Here is an 18,441-nt window from a genome sequence, read left to right as displayed (position 1 = left end):
TTAGGCCTCAAGACATTGGAATAAGGCGTTGGGGAAGCTGCTGAGGCTGCTTTGTGTACTTAACAATCCTGCAAAGCTGCCACAGGCTAGGAAAACTACCTTGGAGTAGTTCCCAGTGGGATTTCAAGATCCTCACCATGCTGTGAGCATCTCTTTCAAACAAGCAAGGAAGAAAAGCCTTTTCCAGATTGTTCAGACCCTCTTGTTACAGCTGTCTAAGACCGGGCTCATATATCCAGGGTAATTACAAGGCATCAATCATAGAGGCAAGTAATGGGAAGGCTGGGGATCAGACACGCCTGTCTCGCCTCAGCAAAGCTTTTGGTGCTCAGCTGTTCCCAGCAGGTTTCTTCATACCTTGCCCATTCAGCACAGAAATGAACCAGCAGGAAGCAGTCAGGAGGTTGGCCACCCACTGAAAGGCTTAATGAAGAGCTGATGGACCTAGACAGGGGGAGGAGGTGGGAGCCATGTGGAAATCTGCCCCCCCACTACAGGGTAAAAGCCAAATCTAAAAATAAAAACCTGTGTTTGCACCTACCCAATCCAGACTTTGAAATCGACAGGATCCAGCACCCACAAACTCCTGCTCATCTCTAAGACTGTATTTGCATACTCCCCCCTTGATACCAAGCTCCTGTCCAGGGAAAAACACTGAGTAAAAGGAAAGCCTATAAGGCTTTTTTGACCTTTAATCAGAACTCCAGCAAAAGCATGGTCCAGAGAAGAAGAGAATGCAACCTCACAACTCTAAGTAACTTCTCTGTTTGTGTTGCTAAGGAGGTAAGATACAAGTCCTTTAAAGAGGATCTTTCACTAGGTACCCTCTCTTCCTAGTTAGTCTTTGTCATCCTTCTGACTGGCAGCACTGCTTTTATTATAAGAGCAGAGTGTTCTTTCTTGACAGCACAGGACCACCTCTTTGTTGTGACAGGAGCTGTATCCTCCACGTGTCCTGAATTGAGCAGCAGCAGCTGCAGGCAGGCCCCCTCCATTCAGCAGGATCCTTTGTCCTTACACTGGAATGCTGTGAGCTGCCACCACCTTCCAAAGGCCTGGAAAAGGAAAATGTACAAATCAAACACTTGGGTTACCCTTGAGGGGCTGCAGCCATTCTTACAGAACCCGTAAACAGAGGTTTCCTTCCAGCAATGGCTCTGCCAGCTGCCTTACCCTTCACTCAAAACCCTTCTCTGTCTCTCCTGGAGCCAATATGGGGCATGCAGAGTACAAATCAGTGTGAGAGAAGAAAGATCAATGCCCTCTAATTTCAGTACCTGCTCCTGTCTCCTTAAAGGCAGCTCTAATCCTGCATGAATCTTCAGGAGGCAGGCAGAGGAGCAAACTGGATATGTTTTGGATATATATTTGAGCCTGCTCGCTCAAATTCATAGTGATTTGCTTGCCCCTGGATGCAAGTCAGCACAGTCCTCCTGCACCAATGCACCAATGTGGAGCCTGTTTCTTCCCTGAGTGGGGTCTCAAGAGGCAGGGGATTAGGGGATTATCATCACCAATAACAGCAGGGAAGGGGGCACATGCCAGGGAAATTGACTCCTGACACAAAGCTTTGAAAAAAAACCCATAGATGAACCCATGTAAAGCTGGAAGCTTTTCTCCTTTTTTACTGGCATGTCCCATTCCTTGATGTATTCAACTTCTCCCTAAGCAAGTGCATTGTGCAGAGAGAGAGATACAGGAAACACCAGTTGTCCCTTTGGGGTGCTTTTTGTACCACTGAGGTACACTGAATTGAAAAAGGCATAAATGCTTACCTGAGACAGGAGGCTCCTGGCTTCCTCCTCCAAAAGCTTCTGCACCACACAGCTTTGCAAGTAGCTTCGTCTCCACACCCTCCAGGCATTTTCTATCAGCCGCTGCTGGTCCTGCCAGGAAAAGAGGCAGCACACAGATAAACTGGGCTCTGGCAGGCACATTACCACACTTCCCTCCAGTCCCACCTTGTTCCAGTTGCTTTCCCAAGTCCCTCTAAAAAGACTTTGCATTGGTAACAAACAGAGTGGACTAATAACAGAGCTCTTGCTGAACTACTCTCTCCAGCACAGTGTGGCTAAGTAAGTCCCAGTACCCTGGGGAGAGGACAATGCCCCACTGTGCTCCAGCACAGCTCCTCGGTGACTATGGATATGCTCACACTATACAGGCATCACCTTGTTTCCTGGGCAGGCCAGAACACATCTCATGCAGCTAATGACCAGGAACCAGGCAGAACATGGGTATGAACAGAAGGGGAAGTCAAATGACAGCTCTTGGTAAACTGTGGACACCAGTGGGATGTATCAGGAACACAGATGAGGACAAAGATTGTAATAACTGCTGTGAACTTTTTGTACAGTCTACAGACAATCTAGACAAATCCTGTTTCAGCTTCCCATCTGTAAGGGCAAAGCACAACTAAATCTGTGGATATGCCAGTCTGTCAAACTGACATTTCAAGAAGAACAATGGAAAAAACTAGCCAGAGCTGTAAACCAGGATTTCTGGTGCATACTGACATTTGTTAAACCCCAAGGTCTCATCTCCCAGGATGTATGTGAGGCTACAGGCAGAGCAGGCTCACCCAGTAACACCCATCACTGCCCACCCCAGTGGCACTGGACACTCACCAGCACCTGAGCCAGTATCACCACCCTGCTGGCTTCCCTCCACTGATGCCATCCCCTTGCCAGACAGAGCAGTTTCCTGTCATGCTGGCACTGGCGCAGTACCACTGTGTGATTCCACCTCTTCAGGTATTTCCTCCTGCAGGCAAAAGAAGCAAATAAGCTTTACCAGCCATACAAGGGAGCCCTTCCCTGATGGTACCAGCCAGAGAAAGCCCAGAGCCCTGCACTCCACTTACCCAAGCCACTTCTTATCCCACTCCTCCAAGTCCACCTCTGCTGCGTTCTTCTGGATCCTTGCATGTGCATGAGAGGGTCCTACCACATCAGGTCTCTCCAGCAACCTTTCAGCCCTTTTTTGGCTCCTGTAGATCACCAGCCAGCGCTGAATGGCACTGGGAAAAAGTCCAGTTGGTGCTGAATCTTCTTCTCTGCCTCTTCTGCATTCTAAGAAACAAAAGAGGAATCACACAGGAGTTAACCTTGGAGCTAGAGAGGGAGACATCAGAGCTGCCATGAGCCCTTAGTCCTTCAACTCCTGAACACAGAAGAAATCCACTGAGTTTGATTGCCATGAGCTCCTACTCCACAGAGGAATCCCAGTTATTAAGCTGCTAAACACCAATCCCCTTCCCTCACACTCCCCACATGGGTCTGTGAAAGGAAGAGAGGAGGGAGAATCTTCTTACTTGTGGGCCAAGACAGAGCCATCTTCCTGCTTTTCCTAACACCTATGAGGGTACTGCGCTGCCGTAAGCACTGGGAAAAGGCAGCTGCTCTGGTCCAGTAGTTGCAGGCCTGCAAACAGAAATAACACAGCTGCAGCCAAGAGTAAACATAATGCACACAGCACTCACACAAACCAGAGAGACAGGCTCACAGCTCTGCAGGTAGCTTAATGTGCTAGACCCCAGACTGGAAACTGCACAGATGAGATCCCAGCAGGACTGACTCAGCCCTTCCAAATCAATGGACCTCTTTGTAGTTTGCTAGCTGTGAGTCTTTTGAAAAAAAGCTGTAACTCTGGCAGCTCACTCTGCTCCGCAGGGACAGTGATTATCCCATCTTATCTTTGAGCAGAGAGGAAGGAGTGCTCTCATCTCTCTGGTCAAAATGTCCCCTTTCCTTATTGCTGTGCTCCATATGGTTGTTGCAATCAGTGCCAGATTATGGTGGTGAAGTTGTGTGCACAGGCTGTGAAGAATTTCACAGCAGGGACTAAGCAGTCACCACAAATCAAACCAGGTTTTTATACAAGCCTTGTCACACTATCTCAGTGCCTCATGACTCACTGAGTTAATAATAACTGTCTCATCGAGACCTTTATCTTCTCATACTTAGGGAGCTTTATCTTCTCTTACTTGTTTGACAGTAGCCACAGATCCCAGGTGCAGGGCTTGCTGTCCTCTTGTAGCCACTCGCCAGCGGTGACAGGCTTTACCTCGAGAGGGCTCCTGCCACTTGTGGTTTCTCCCTCCTGGCACTTGTTCAGCTCTCCAGAGTTTGTCTCTCCATTTAATAAAGCTCACAACCAGGAGACGGTGCTCTCTGACTCTTTTAAAATAAGAGAGGGCTTCACGCTGCTTCAGTTTACACGCAGTGACCTGGGCCCAAGTGACAAGGCACCTGAAAAACAGTTCCAAGCACAGAAAAGAAGCAGATGCCTAAAGTAACAATTCCATGTTGGACCAAATTTCACCTTCTCACCCTGCCCTGCAGTATCCCACACAAATGGCCAAAGCAAGCCAAAGAGCATTCAACAAGAAAAAAGCCTGTTCCTATTACTCCTGCAATCAATATTTATGCATTGACCTCTATGCTATGCATTTTTCCAGTGCCTCAACTTTGGGAGGTGCAAGTTCAGACCCTTCAACTATCTTTCTGCTGAAAACCTGCCCTCATTTTACTTCAAGTTCCCAGCACTGTTACCTCTCACCTACTCAAAGCCCAAGAGATTCTGCTTCCCTCTAGGCCATTTTAGCATTTCCTCCTCTTCAAAGGCCCCTGCAAACTGCATCCAATCTTACACTACGCTTTTCCTTTGCCTACAAAACAAATGCTTTTCCTAGGCTCCCTTGCCAATACACATACTTGGTCCCTCTCACAAAAATATTAATTAGCCAGTCCTCAGTCTATCTCTCTGCTACCAGCTGACCAGAAAGATGGTGATTGATGAAGGCTTTTTCATTTTTTCATTATGGGATGAGAGTAAAACTGTTAAAATCTCCTTCAGCACGGAACCCAGCAGATTCCTGAAGTCTGCTTGCAGCATTTATGACAGCCGCTTGTTGTCAAGATTCAGATTTTGTTTCTTGGCTGTCACAAACTAAGGCCCTGCATATGTGGGATGTGCAACTAGAATCTTTACAAAGACAATTTTATTCCAAAAAATCAACAACTTCAGGAGTTACTATTATCAGCACTGTAAATCTACACCCACAATAATCTCTCAGTATCTCGCAGGCTGATGCACAGGAGGCCGGTCTTCCTCTACAACCAGAGAATGCAATCTGCCTTTAACTCTGGCTTATCCTTTTGGTTCCTTGCTCCATTTGGACCTTCATTATGCAAATCACCCCACTGCACCATAGGGCAGAGGTGTGAATATCCTGTGCCTGGCAGGCTTTTTGGAAGATCAAGAGAAGCTATTCCAGGTTATCCTAGCATGAAAAATGCCCCCCTCAAAAGAGATAGAGATCATCCAAGTGAGAAATTAGAAGCACTCTCATCAAAGGAGACTCTGAAGGAAGACATAGTCAACAGGAAGGAGCAACATTAAGGGCTTCTCCTAAATACAATTCCCATGAGGGAGCCACACAGAAAGATTGCAGAGGAAAATGCAATTGGGTGGGGTAAGTGCAGAGTCTAAACATCATAGCCACCAAAGTTTTACCGGGTTTTTAGTTGCTTTTTCCTCTGCAGATCTTTGTGTCCTCTCAGTCTGAACCTGCAATTCAGAAGAAAACCTGATAGGGCCAAACCTGCACTTCTCATGACTTAAATGAACACTTGGCATAAATAATCTTATTCATTCTTATCCTCCTGAATTATTTTAGAGAAACACTTCAACAATCCTAGTTCACTACAGCTGGACACTTCTCTGCACTTCAAGCAGGCACTGGCCTCATACAACATAAACTACAAACAAAACTATTTCCAATGAGAAGGCCACTGAACACAGTTAAGAGAGAAAAGAAATTAAATTCTTGTGTTTTGGGGATCTGCCAACATAACATAAGACTCAAAGACAGACTACAGCTTCACCTATATTATAATAACACCAAGATGAGTTGAATATCATGGTTCTCCCTTCATAAGCTTTATACTGCTTTGTTGCAGGAACAAATCAATCTCAACTTTTCACATTAAATTAAAATCAACACACTGTGTCCAGAATCTTAAAAGACTAACTTTGTAAACATCAGATCTCTGTAAGCTCTCTGCCCACTATTCCGTTCAGCAAATACTGAAGTGCAAATAAGGCTTTCAATTTTTGAACTACACAAATTTGTTTGCATCTCTCCCTTGCTTAGTGCACAAATACCACCCTGCATAACTAAGACTGAATATGAGTTCTGGCAGGAAAAGAATTTTTGAATGGGAAAAATGAGGTGGGGTGTGAGGCTTTAGGTAAGATACCCCTTAATATAGACATCCTCAGGGAAGTGCTCCTACAGAAGCTCCATTTATACATGAGCTATCCACACTTTCAAACCCAAGCTCTGCTCTTAATACAGTGGATACTACTACATGAATTGCTCTTCATGCAGAGCTTCCCTTGGAAATGCTTTGAGAGCAAGAAACAAACCTGTGCAGGAGAAGACGTTCCCAGAATAAAACAGCATATTTCTGCTTCTTTGTTTGGTCATACCATGTCTGCAGGACCAGCCTCTTCTTCTCTTGGCAGTTGTGCCAAGCCCATTGCTGCTGCAGTTCTCCCAGAGCACGCTTCCCTGTGAGAGAGCACACCTTCCTGAGCTCAGCCCAGTGACTGTTTCTCCATTGCAGAGTCCAGACAAGAGCAAAGAATACATCTCCTGCAAACACCAAACGGGACCAAACTTGCTAAGATTTCCTGTCCTCTCTTTAGAAGCTAAAGAGACTTTTAAATTCACCTTGTAGTTTTTTGTCTGCAAGGCAGTAAGACCTTCTTTCAAATTTTCCCTGCAAGAGATCACAGATTACTTCCACTCTTATCTGCAAGGCAGTTTTCCATTAAAAATTGGGAGTTTTTCTTCCCTGGCACAGTGCAAGTACTTAGAGCACATGGAATTCCTTGAGGGATCAGGATTGTTAAGCCACCCCTAAAGATACACCTTGCTCCCACTGAAGCAAAACCTGACTGCTTGGTCTGAGGAGACATGTTCAAACTTGGAATGCTGCACAGAAGTCCACTTAACTCCCCAGCTGCTAAAATACACTGCTTGAACACTCTTTTCTGCAGGTAGTGTAGGTAGAAGTGTCAAGGGAGCATCTTCCCTAATATAAAGCATGACAAAACAGTAGACCACATGTCCTACTGATAGCCAGAAGAATGCAGTGACACATGCACCTACTAACTCCTGGAGTAGTATGTGCCTTTCCAGAGGAGCAGTGCACAGAATTACAGCCACAAGTGTGACCTTCTCCATCCCAACTATTCCAAGAGCTTCTCTCTTCTACAGACACAAGTGATGCAGTGGGATGGGGTAACTCACTTTGCCAGCAGGAATGCCAATGCCACAGAGCATCAGCAGCCATCTGGTGAACATGACACCTGAATCTGCGGTCAACTTCCACTTTCTGGGCCAGTCTCCTTTTCCACAGGCTGAAAGCCATCTGGCAACAATGAACTCCATATTTTAGGGCTGCTGCTGCTTTTTGGTTCTTATTTTCCATGACCCAGTGGTGCCAGCTGAGAAAGGCTCTGAGAAGGACAAAGTTTGCTGCACTGACTGCAGGAACAACTCACAGAGATACACATCTTTGTAATGGAAAATTTAACAACAAACATACATATAAGGGAGTTTTGGAAACACATTGATCTGTTAACATCCTTTCCCCATTAAATGTCAGGGGAAATAATGGACAGGACAAGCTGTTCAGAGTAAGGTTTTCTGTCCTGGCTGTGCCAAGCCTGTTGTGCTCTTCAGCTTTGGAATCAATAGAAATCAAGGCCAGTTCAGTGCATAGGAAGTTACCAGGACTTGTTATCAGCAGAGCTGAGCTTGCTCTAATTTGTGAGACATTCCATCAAACCAGAAATTACTGTGTTCCTACATAGTAATTTTGAAGCTGAAAAACTCCAAAATAATGGGCTGCAAAACTCCCACTGAAGACAAAATAAAATAGCTAGAGGAAGAATTTTTTCTTTTTTTTGAATTAAAGCAAGTAGAAAGCTTTCAAAACAGAGAGCTTTAGGAAACTTCTGGAAAGCATGATCCCTACCGAGACAGCCGAATGCGCCTGCAGTACTGCTGGGCCTTTACATGATGGTGAGTTTGAGTTAACCAGACAATGAAGCACCTCTGCAGGCAGTATTTCTCTGCTTGCTGCCAGCAACTCTTCACCTCCTTGTCAGAACTGCAGCCCTGTAATCCAGAAAGGCAAAAAAGGGCCTTGAACTGCTGTTATATCAGTTACTCCACACAGCTCAGCTGTCTCTCCTTGCCACTGTCACTTCTGCAATTGCCCAGCTCTGTCACTAACCCATACAACCCACATGAACACCCAGACACATCACTTTTAAATCCTTGACACCTGCCCTGCTTCCACTCAGCTGACAAATGGTAGGGAAGAGTTACCCTGAGAGAAGCCTCAATCTCCCAAACCTTCTGTTTGAGACAGAACAAAATAGCAGTGAGACCTTCCATACGCTGATATTGAAACCCAAAGGCTCTTTGCTAAATTTGAATATGCAGAAAACACTTGTATATTTACATTTTACACAGCAGTTTCTAGCCTCACCTCTTCCCACACAGAGTAACTGGTGAGAGGCTGGGAATTATTATCTGGACTCTGGAGCACTGAAGACTGGAACTGATTTCCCACGAACCAATTTCTTCTGCAAGACAAAAGTGTTGGGTGAGGAAGGAAAGAAAGAAGATAAAGTCCCCTGGAAGGATGGCGTGATGTGGCATGAGGGATTATCCAGAAGAAAGGAATTCAGCCAGTCCAAACAAGGGCTCACTCCTACCAGCACCCCAAAAAACCAGTCTCCAACTCACCCAGATCCAGGGAAGGAGGTCTGCAAGCACGGCTCCCCACCCAGCTCAGCTGGCAGCTCTGTGCACTGGTGGAGTTGAAGGAAAGAACTGTGACATGACATGTGTGTGACATCCTCAGCAGTCAGAAGGGAGGAGAAGCTGTGCTGGCTGCTGTCACTAAGACTGCATTCCTGCAGGTATGAAGGGAGGAGCACGCTGTGAGGTGAATGTCCTCACAGTGCAAGAACCCAGCTAACAGCTCTGACCATGCCTTTTTTTTTTTTTTTTTTTAATCAAGGATTCAGGCAAATCCAAAATGCATCCAAAGGAATTGCAGGCTAGCCATGACACCTCTGGAGAGGGAACATGTAAGTGATGGGGAAGTTATTTCTATACTAATAATTTCTATATCAAGTCCAGAAATACAAGTATTTCTATATATAGAAATACATGTATTTCTATACATATTCTATATATATAGAATATATATTGAAATATTCTATATTGAGAAATGAGCATATGCACTGTCTCAGTGAGGAAGCTCTTTGTATCTCATCCCTTGCAGCCACCAACAGAAGCAACTGTACAAGGGAAACTCACTAGCTCAGCACCTTCCCACATCTCTAAATGATGAACCAGAAAAGGCACAGAGAACATTGACTTTACTCTTTCAGATTTCATTTCAGCTTCAAGACCCCACAGATTCAGCACTATATTTTAAGCCCAGTATGCTGATAACAATACCATGCTGAAGCAGATTATTTTCCCCTGAAAAATCCCAGCAATTTAATACCTCAGAGCAGTCTAGGTGTACTAAGACCTTCTCACCTTTTCCAATGAGCTTTGAGAGGTTAGAGTAGCTGGTGCACTGCTGTCAAAGCCAGATGATGTTGAGAGGTCCTCAGAAAACAGCATGGCAAGAGGTTCCTCATAGACAGCTCTATGCAAGTGCTTAGAACTTTGTTCAATTGTCTTCAGCATGAGATACTTTTGGTGCCATAATTTCAGAGTTTTTCTGAGTTTACACTGCTCCAAAGTCTGAGAGAAAGAACTGAGACAGGAGATACTGAGACAGTAAAGTGACAGAAGAAGAACACCAGAGGGGGTGACTATCACAGACATGATGGATAATAGATAGGGTAAAAGGGGCTCTAGCAAAAGGTTCAGAAAATCAAGCGTACACTACTAATGGGACTGGCTCTTCTGCACTCACTCAGCCTTGTGATGCTCACACAGCCTTGTTTTCCACAGCAGATATACTCTCTGCAGCTTCAATTTTTGGCAGAAGTCATCAAAAGAATAGACTGTTTTTTCCAGAAACTGTCTCTCTCCAGTCCATGATGTCTGACTTTCATGCCTCTTTGTCACAGTCTTGTCAGCTACTGAGCTCATAACTGCTCCTTAACCAGTTACATAAAGGAACAAGAGATTGTTTGTCTCAAGGCAGTCCAACCCAGCCCAGCCCAACCCTCAAATTGCTTCTTTTCAGCAAGGTTTAAGAATTTATGTTTGGTTTATGATGCAGAGCGACAAACCTCCCTGTAGCTTCATTGACACACCCAGAACCAGTCCTCTGCCCACTCTGGTTTGTTCATACCCTTTATCATCTGAGCCCCTCTGTTTTCAGGCTGTTTTCAAGTGCACAAGAAGAGGAAGGAGCCTAAGCACCTCTAAAGCTTAGATTCTGCACACACCCCAAACTGCTCACCATAATGCTGCCTCCATCGTAGGAGGAGGAGGTTCACCACTGCCTGCTTATCACCTCCTCTGACCTGCAGCATCTCAGCCCACTGCTGGAAGTGCTTCCTCAGTGATACTGCTCTCAGGTGGGCCAGGTTGCACCTGTCAAGTGCCTTCTGCTCAACGGTCTCCTTCCATGTACTGAAGCACCTGAGAATACCAAAGGAAAATGCTGAAAAACACTTATACGAGCTTATGTGTCTTCCTGAGACTGGGTTTAGTTCAGGAAAGACAGACACAAGCTGTCCCCTGAGCTTCTACTTGTTTATTTCAGTAAAAAGCCACTGTCATGCTTAGAGCACAGCAGCACAGTGGCTGCTCTTGGGTTTGGTCTTTCAGGACATCAAAAGTCGGGACAAAAAAGTTTTGGCAGTGCACAGGAGGCACATGATAACATCTCTGGCCACAGCAGTTCCTTTTTATGTTTCTACCCCTACCTTCATCTTTATTAACTCCTAAAGCAAAAGGATAGATGGCTTTAAGATGGAACAATTATTACTGTCTGGGTTGGCTCTGTTATTCCATGGACTTTCACAGCGAACAGATTTTTCACATAAAAACCAGATCTCATCAACTCACCGGGAGACCAAGTTTCTTTGGATTTGAGTTGTCATTGTTTGAATCTCTTTCATTTCCAAGCTTTGGGAATGCCACATCCAGAAAATGTTTCGTAGCTTCTTCTTTTCCAGCAGAGCACGGGCTCCCAAAAGCCTGGCTTCCTCTTTGCTCAGCAGCTCCTTCTGTAAGCGCCACAGTCTGAAAGCTGCTGTGTCGCAGGGCAGGAAGAGATTGACAGGAAGAGAAATAGCAGAAGAACTTCAAACAACTTTGTGTCACACAGCAAACATTCCCTGGCTTAAATCCAAGCTGCCAGAGGAAGGACACTTAAGGGAGGCAGCTCACATTGCTGGAGCAACACATGCTGCAGCTGAATTCATACAAGGAATGAGGCGAAACTTGTATGACATGGTGAGTGGCCATCCTCCACCATCACACATATTGGTCCAGCTACTTACAGGATCACATTCTGAAAGAGCTCAAAGCAAGAACTAGACACAAACCACAAAAACTGGTGAAACAGAGAATACCTCCAAGCTGTTCCAAGGCTATGGAATGTGTGCTTACCAGCCAGCCGTCTCATGTCTCTGATTGCTTCAGCTCTCCAGCAGAACTCATCTCCTCTCTGCCTATGACGAAGCTGTGTCCACAGTTCTCCCTCCATCCTGAAAGAGCCACAAACATGCTTTGACATCCAGCTGTCCAAAGAGGCACTCACAGAACAGAATCCAGGGCTTTCCTCTCTCTTTTTGTCTCAACTTGTTCTTCTGCCTTCAGAAAGAAGGCCTTGTTCTGCCTCAACAAAAGGCTTTTCTTTTGACACCTCTACTGCCAAACTACTGCTAGAGACTGTAGAACTGCCTGACTCCAACCTCATTTACCCCTGTATCACATATGCAGGTGATAGCTGAAGCAAAGAACTAGTACAGGAGTATTTCTGTCAGACACTCAGACTGCAAACACTGGGGCACAGAAGCTCTGAAATTGGACTGTTTAGTTCTTAACACTAAACTGCTAATTCTTGCAGTGTTTATCCACAGCAATACATCCAAGGACATGGAAACAAGTCTGCCATCATTTGAGAAAAAAATTTCCCTGTGTTTGTAACCCTCCCTTTGTCCAAGATAACAGAAAGAGAATGATCTCTGCTTACCTATGAGCCTGCTCCACTTCCTTTGCGTATCCTGTTCCAAGCTGATGCTGAGCTGAAGATGTCATAGTGGCTAATCTTCCTACTGCAAAAATCCCTGCTGATGAACTTTGGGTATAGGAGTAAGGCTCAGGATGCAGAGCTTCCTTCTTGCTCTGTTTTGCCATAGCTTCCTTCCACTGAAGAAGAAACCACATGATTAGAACAAATTGCAGACAGAGTATTGGAACCGGGGTTTACATCACAGAATTTCACACAGGGTATCCCTTCCTCCTCCCTATCTGAACAGGATTTCTGCCTTCTCTGACTGCACAGCAGAAAGTTCATGGCACTACTGTCCCTAGCCAGTGCTCACCCTCTGGAAGCTGGCAGCTAGCAGAGCTGAAGCATGTCTCTGCTGGGCCACCTCCAATTGTGTCCTCCTTTGGTGCACAGTCCACTGCAGAGCACCAAAGCCCTTCTGAAGCAGCTGGAGTCTGTAAAGCTGCGTGGCTGCCCTCTTCCAAAGGATATGTCTCCTCCAGGCTTGGAAACACCTTGTTAGGATTTGTTTGTCACAAAAGTGCCAGAAACTTAAAAATGAAAAACAGAGGTGAGTTCCTGTTAACAGAAAGGAAAGTTAAACCAGCCAGGAGGTGGCAATCAGAGTTCAGCCATCAAGTTGTAAAGAGGTTATTTCAAATCATTCTCTCTAAAGAATGGAAAATATGCAATCTCTCACCAAAGTAAGGAATCTTAAACTGTTGCTAAACTGGTAGCAACCTCATTCACGTTTTATCCACAAATTTGCATTCCATCTCATGGATAAGTCTAGCTCTTGATCTTCTCTAACTGTGCAGTGAGCACATTGGAATTTGCTGCATTGAAGAGTAGCACTGATGATACAACACTTCTTCATTTCTAGCAACAACCAAGGCTGAATTTCGACGATAGCGTTGAAAAGATACAGAAATTATTTTTTAGGTCATGCTCCATTCTAAATGACAATCCTTTGAAAAGAAGTGGATGCAGCCCCCTCAGCCAACAACAGCAGATTAAGGTAGACTAAGTCCTAAATCCAAATGTTCCTAGGGACATGACTCTTTAGTCACTTTCCAGAAGTGCTCCTTGGTTAACTACCAGCACATTCATACTTAAAACACAGAGTCTTTTTACCTTTGCTCATTCACCTTCAATGACCAGAAGCAGTTCTTTGAGATCTGCAAACACACAAGAGACAGTAATTCACAATTATTCACACTGCTCCATTCTGTTGAAGAATTTGTCCTTGTGGCACACATCATTTTGGATGGAGACCAGAGCAGGACTGCCTTAAGATCATGTATTATGTGGGATGCCTTGGACACTGCTCCCACACCATTGCTCTGTGAATATTCTTATATACTTCAGACATAAAAAGGCACAAAAAGCCTGAAATCTCAGGGCCCTGCAACAATGCTTAGAGTAAAATCCAGTTTAATGCTTTCCCTCAGTATGCAGATCAGAGAATATTAACAGGTGTTTACATTCCCAAAACGACCAAGTTGACAAGCTGGTCTTTAGCAAGAAGCATGTGAGATGCAAAGATGCATATGTTGTGATGAAGAAGGACTGTAAGAGACGAGATTCTGGCCATTCAGTGACAAGAAAAAACTATAGGACAAGCATCCCCATCACTTGTACCTCAACTCTGCACCTCTAGCAAGTGGCAGAAACAAGCACAAGTAATACCTGTGAACAGAGATGCTTCACAGTGACCACACCCTCACCTCTCTGGGCACAGTTTTCTGTGTCTGGCTCCCTTCTTCACAGCACCGTGGCTCTTTGGCATTCCTTTCTAGAGAACATTCTTCAGACTGCTCGAGATTGCCATCAGCTTCCAAATTCCACCGGCTGCTTTGGTAGGAGTATTTGTTTCTCCTTCCTTCTCTGCTCACGTTCATACAATCTACATCAGAATGTTCATTAAAGCCTTCTTCAACTGGTGTACCCAAGGGATTGGACTGGCTGCTGCCCACTGCAGCTGTTCTTCTGGCTGCTCGTGATCTGGAGTCACATACCTCTTCTGACTCCTTGCTGCACTTAACATGAGAGTTGTTGACTTCTACAGATTTAACACTAAGCTGCTGGCCTGGTCTAAACTCTTTATCTCCAGGATGAGAAGCAACGCTCACATACACTTCTGTAGGAGTCCCACACATGGCTACACCAACATTCCTCTGAGCCCCCCCCAAATCTGTCTCCAGTAACACCTGCAGACCCTCTGGATCCAGACTGGCTGAAAGGCCTTTCTTCCAAGACTCAACACATGGAGACCCTCCATTAGATGTCTGTTCTCCTTTAACAACCTTTCCAGGAGAATGACTTTTTCTGTGAACATAAAGACTACCAGTTTCCAGAAATGGCTTTACCAGGGACTGGCATCTGAAGAAAGGGGAGCAATTAAAGGAGGAATCTGCTTCTGTATCCACTAGCCTGCCAGAGCCCACTCCAGAAGCAAGGGTTTGTGGTTGGATGCCACCTGAAATTTTGGTTCTCCATATGTTTGAGCCAATATATCCATATCTGTAAGAGACAGAGAGAGGCTCAGCAGGACTGAAGTCTCTTGTCACTGCACTAAGGCTCCAGTCTTTAGCAAAAGGGAAACCCCACTTCAATCTTGCCTGAGCAGCACTGGTTTTTACTGCAGCTAGCTGTTCTCCCATGGTCAGGATACTGGGACCTAAATCATCAGGAGCAAAGCATGAATGGCCAGTGACTGGAGAAGACTCCGACTCCAGAGGGAGGGAACCCCGTATCCCCATTAAAGCACTCTCTTGCCTAAGCCTCTGGACTGAACAGTACAAGCTAGCAGAAATCTGTGAGGATTGCAAAAGAGACTGAAAAGACTCAAAATTAGATGGATCAAGATTCCCCAGGGTCAGGGCTGAACTGTGACAAGTGTTCACACTTTCACTTGAGCTCCTTAAAGAAGGAGCCACTAATTCATGCCTAAGAGGGAAATCTGGAGCATGAGATGACAAAGGTGCATTGACCAGTAAAGGGTTCACAGGATTCATACAAGAAGCAGCAGAAGGCTGATGCTGTTGTCTTTCCACTGAGTAGTCACAATTCTTGTTCCTTCTTTCTGAATAGTGATGGTGAAGAGTGGGTATGGAGCAGCTACCAGCTGCCTTTGCTTCAGATGGTGTTGTTGAGGAAAGTCAATACTCTCACTCCTTCTCCCTTCCAAAACACAAGCCTCAAGGTGGCAGTGCCTCTGGGGGAGATACAGCAGGGAGCACTGACGAAGCAAGATGGGGACTGTATGAACTACACACTTAGAGCTGTGCTGCTGCAGCCTAGAGCACAGATTATTCTGCTGCAGATTATTCTGCTGCAGCAAGCAGGAACTGGAGAACTGACTGGCAGTGTCCGGGAATGGCTGAGAAGGGCAGGAGAGATTAGTCTGTCTTCAGACTGGGATCTCTTCCCATCTGACAGAGGTGTGGTACACAGTTAGCCCTGTGCTGCTGTCTCTGGGCTTATGCTGAATGCTGCAGCCTCAGGCCAGGGATGAGAAATGTCTACTCGACTTCTAGTGCCCAAATACAGATTGAAATTCACATTCTTCTGAATGTTTCTTTGCTCTGAAGAAAAACAAGAAGAAATATAAGCAAAGGACCTTGAGTGTTTCCTATCTCATCTTGCCTAGTTTGCTAAAGCCTTTGGGTACTTTCCTTGTGAATTTCTTGTCTCTGATCCACCAGCCTCAGTCCTGAAAGTGTTATGGACACTACTCTCTTCCTGTTTTTCAGCAGACAATCGTATCTGGCAGAGCAGGAATGAATGAAAAGGACAGATTCGGTTCTCAACAAAAAACCTGGAAAACAAAGACTTCCAGCATTATACACCTGCAGCCTCAGAAGGAGTCTGTTGCTAGCAAGGCTGAATTATCCCAAATTCAAGGCTACAAAGACTTATTTCTTTTTGTCTGCAGTAAAGGATGAAACCATGTTAACATATCCATAAAAGCCACACTGTCCCCTAATCTGGAAGATTTACTGCATAGCTGGGAGACCTACTTTGCACTAAGGTTGATGGTTATACATATAACATTCATGCTGGAAATGGATTCTTAAGTTGCTAACAGGCAAGTGCAAATTGAGAGGACTGTGGTTCCATTCTCTCAGATTCTAAAAGCAAGCTGTCAATCACTGTCATTCTAACCACCATTCTTTTCCAACTCTCTTTTAAAAAATGAAAATGGTATTGTACAAAGACAGACACATCTCTATCATCTTAAAACCTCCTAGTCAGTCTGAGAAGAGACAGCAATGAAATCAATGCCCATTGTCTTTTTCAAACACGGTCTAATTCCAGAAAGCCTCCTGCCAAATTGCACTGTTTCTAAGCTGTGTTTATCTCATTCTCTTCTACGAGAACATTTGAGTCTCAGTTGTCCCTGTTTGTAACAGCTCATTTTTCCCTCTCACATGCAAACTCCTTCAGTAATCACCGCAATCTGGGGAGCAAACACAGTTTCTAAAGCAGCAGGAGACAGTCAGGCGGTGCTGCAATTATCCCTGGGAACTGCTGTTACTGCCTTTCATATATCACCGAGGGTGCCATGAACGGAAAGATCCCATTATTTTTTCCAGACCAGTTGAAGTTGGCAACTACAGAGTGAACAGACAAAGCACAGCTGCCTTCCTTAGGGTGCCTATCACTGCATGAAGTATAACCACAAAATGCATTGGACTGGTGTTCCATGGAAGCACTCCTTGCATCCCAGAAATATCCAATCAACAAGGAATGTATCACAAAAGGGTGTTACAAAGGATTTAAATCGCAAAAGGACAGAAACCCACCACATTTTTCAGTGTTGTTTTGCTCTGTGAATACCCCAAACCCGGCTCTGGACTACCTAATGCTCAAGAATCTGGACATAATCTATTTTCTTGATAACTTGTGATTGTTTTAGCTCTTCTATTCAATTCTTTGTGCTAGGTACCAGGTTCTCTACACATCACCATGGTTATTTCAGGTGGTGTATTTCACCTCACTCATTCCTAATTTCAGTTTCATTGAGATCTGGAAGAAATAGTATCCTTTCAAAATCACGTTTGTCTGCCTTCTGAAATTGCTACTCAGATCTTTAACATAACAACTTTTAAGCAGTAGGGTTCATCTCAGTCACAACAAGATCTTACGAAGATATTTTTTAAACTTCTTCTGAGGCCAAAAGATACTCAAAGGCAAACTGCACATTTTATGAACTGGGAGATCTACTTTTATGCAAAATCTATGGCAAATGGATTTTATATTAGTTTTTATAATTCCAATTAAAATGGAATTTAATGCATGCTTCCTATATACACACTTTGCAGCAACACAGCATTTAAACCTGAAACAAATTCAATTAAGCAAATAAAAATAAAGAGGATCAAGTCATTTCTGTTGTTATAAGTAAAAGGAAATAAACAGCACAGTTAATGAAATGTAAATCAAGCTCTTTCAAGCAAATGCCATTTCAGCAATACGGTAACAATGCCAGACCCATAATACACACATTTGTGCTGCACACACAGTGCTTATTTCCCGATCCCTGTAGATCAAGGCTGATCCATTTCATATTCCAAGTTGGGGCCAGTGATTACTCCGAGATCACACTTCAGCTGCCTTAGAAAGCAGTTTTTTTTTCCCAAACACTGCTCAGCGTTACAAACCTAACAAACCATCACTGCCGTCGCACGATGCCCGTGAGATCAACAGGCACGCACAGGCGGCCTTCCCTCCCCAGCGCCGCCACCCAAGCACGCCGGTGTCCCAGGACGCAGCAGTGGGACTGAGAAGCTCCTCACCCACGGCCGAGGCTCCACTTACCCACTGCGAGAGGCCCCGGCTGCACCGCTGGGCCCCGGGGACCACACGCCTCTGAGCCGGCGCTTCCTCCGCGGCGACAACCACCCTCGGCCCCCTCAGCGCCCGCTCCAGCTGCGGCTCCATAAGCAGCTTATCCCCCCGATTAGGTCGGTGACCGGGGCTACAGATGGCCGGGGAAAGCCGCTCTGGGCCATGGCTAATTAAAGCTGGGCCCCGGCCGGGGTGAGGGGGGCTCATGCCGGGCGGGAGCCGTGGCTGTCCCGGGCAGTGCCTCAGGACAGCGCCTCAGGACAGCCGCCACGTCTTCCTCTTCCCCCTCCTCCCCAGCCGGAACCCGAAC

The 18,441-nt window shown here is 45.3% G+C and overlaps 1 protein-coding gene across 6 annotated transcripts; it reads right to left on the bottom strand.

The window, feature by feature from the left end:
* Window positions 1–659: 659 nt before the first annotated feature.
* On the bottom strand, window positions 660–18,338 carry C22H1orf167 (chromosome 22 C1orf167 homolog). 6 transcript variants are annotated; one of them, XM_053962750.1, is made up of 20 exons: window positions 18,102–18,338; window positions 13,413–13,456; window positions 12,613–12,829; window positions 12,261–12,436; window positions 11,675–11,772; window positions 11,129–11,315; window positions 10,518–10,699; window positions 10,023–10,209; window positions 9,638–9,860; window positions 8,831–9,000; window positions 8,571–8,667; window positions 8,052–8,194; window positions 7,322–7,530; window positions 6,433–6,577; window positions 3,986–4,250; window positions 3,314–3,422; window positions 2,864–3,071; window positions 2,628–2,763; window positions 1,776–1,886; window positions 660–1,055 (listed from the first exon to the last, which is right to left on the bottom strand). In XM_053962750.1, exons 1-20 carry the CDS (start codon window positions 18,336–18,338, stop codon window positions 996–998), a joined length of 3,204 nt encoding a protein of 1,067 aa, XP_053818725.1. In that variant the 3' UTR covers window positions 660–995. The 6 variants fall into 6 exon arrangements, with proteins under 6 accessions (XP_053818725.1, XP_053818729.1, XP_053818728.1 ...); XM_053962754.1 differs by having other exon boundaries at window positions 8,831–8,895; XM_053962753.1 differs by having other exon boundaries at window positions 10,023–10,203.
* Window positions 18,339–18,441: the final 103 nt, after the last annotated feature.

The sequence above is a fragment of the Vidua chalybeata genome, chromosome 22 (genome assembly GCF_026979565.1).
Source record: "Vidua chalybeata isolate OUT-0048 chromosome 22, bVidCha1 merged haplotype, whole genome shotgun sequence".
Taxonomy (NCBI): domain Eukaryota; kingdom Metazoa; phylum Chordata; class Aves; order Passeriformes; family Viduidae; genus Vidua; species Vidua chalybeata.
This window is presented reverse-complemented; position numbering and strand designations above follow the sequence as displayed.

What these genes read in the sequence shown, in the direction of transcription:
- C22H1orf167 (XM_053962750.1), bottom strand. Translation starts at nt 18,338, where the DNA reads ATGAGCCCCCCTCACCCCGGCCGGGGCCCAGCTTTAATTAGCCATGGC. An exon ending in ACGATGGAGGCAGCATTATG is followed by an intron (nt 10,210 to 10,517) that starts GTGAGCAGTTTG and finishes TAACTGGTTAAG; the next exon opens with GAGCAGTTATGAGCTCAGTA. An exon ending in CTCAAAGCTCATTGGAAAAG is followed by an intron (nt 9,001 to 9,637) that starts GTGAGAAGGTCT and finishes TCATACCTGCAG; the next exon opens with GAATGCAGTCTTAGTGACAG.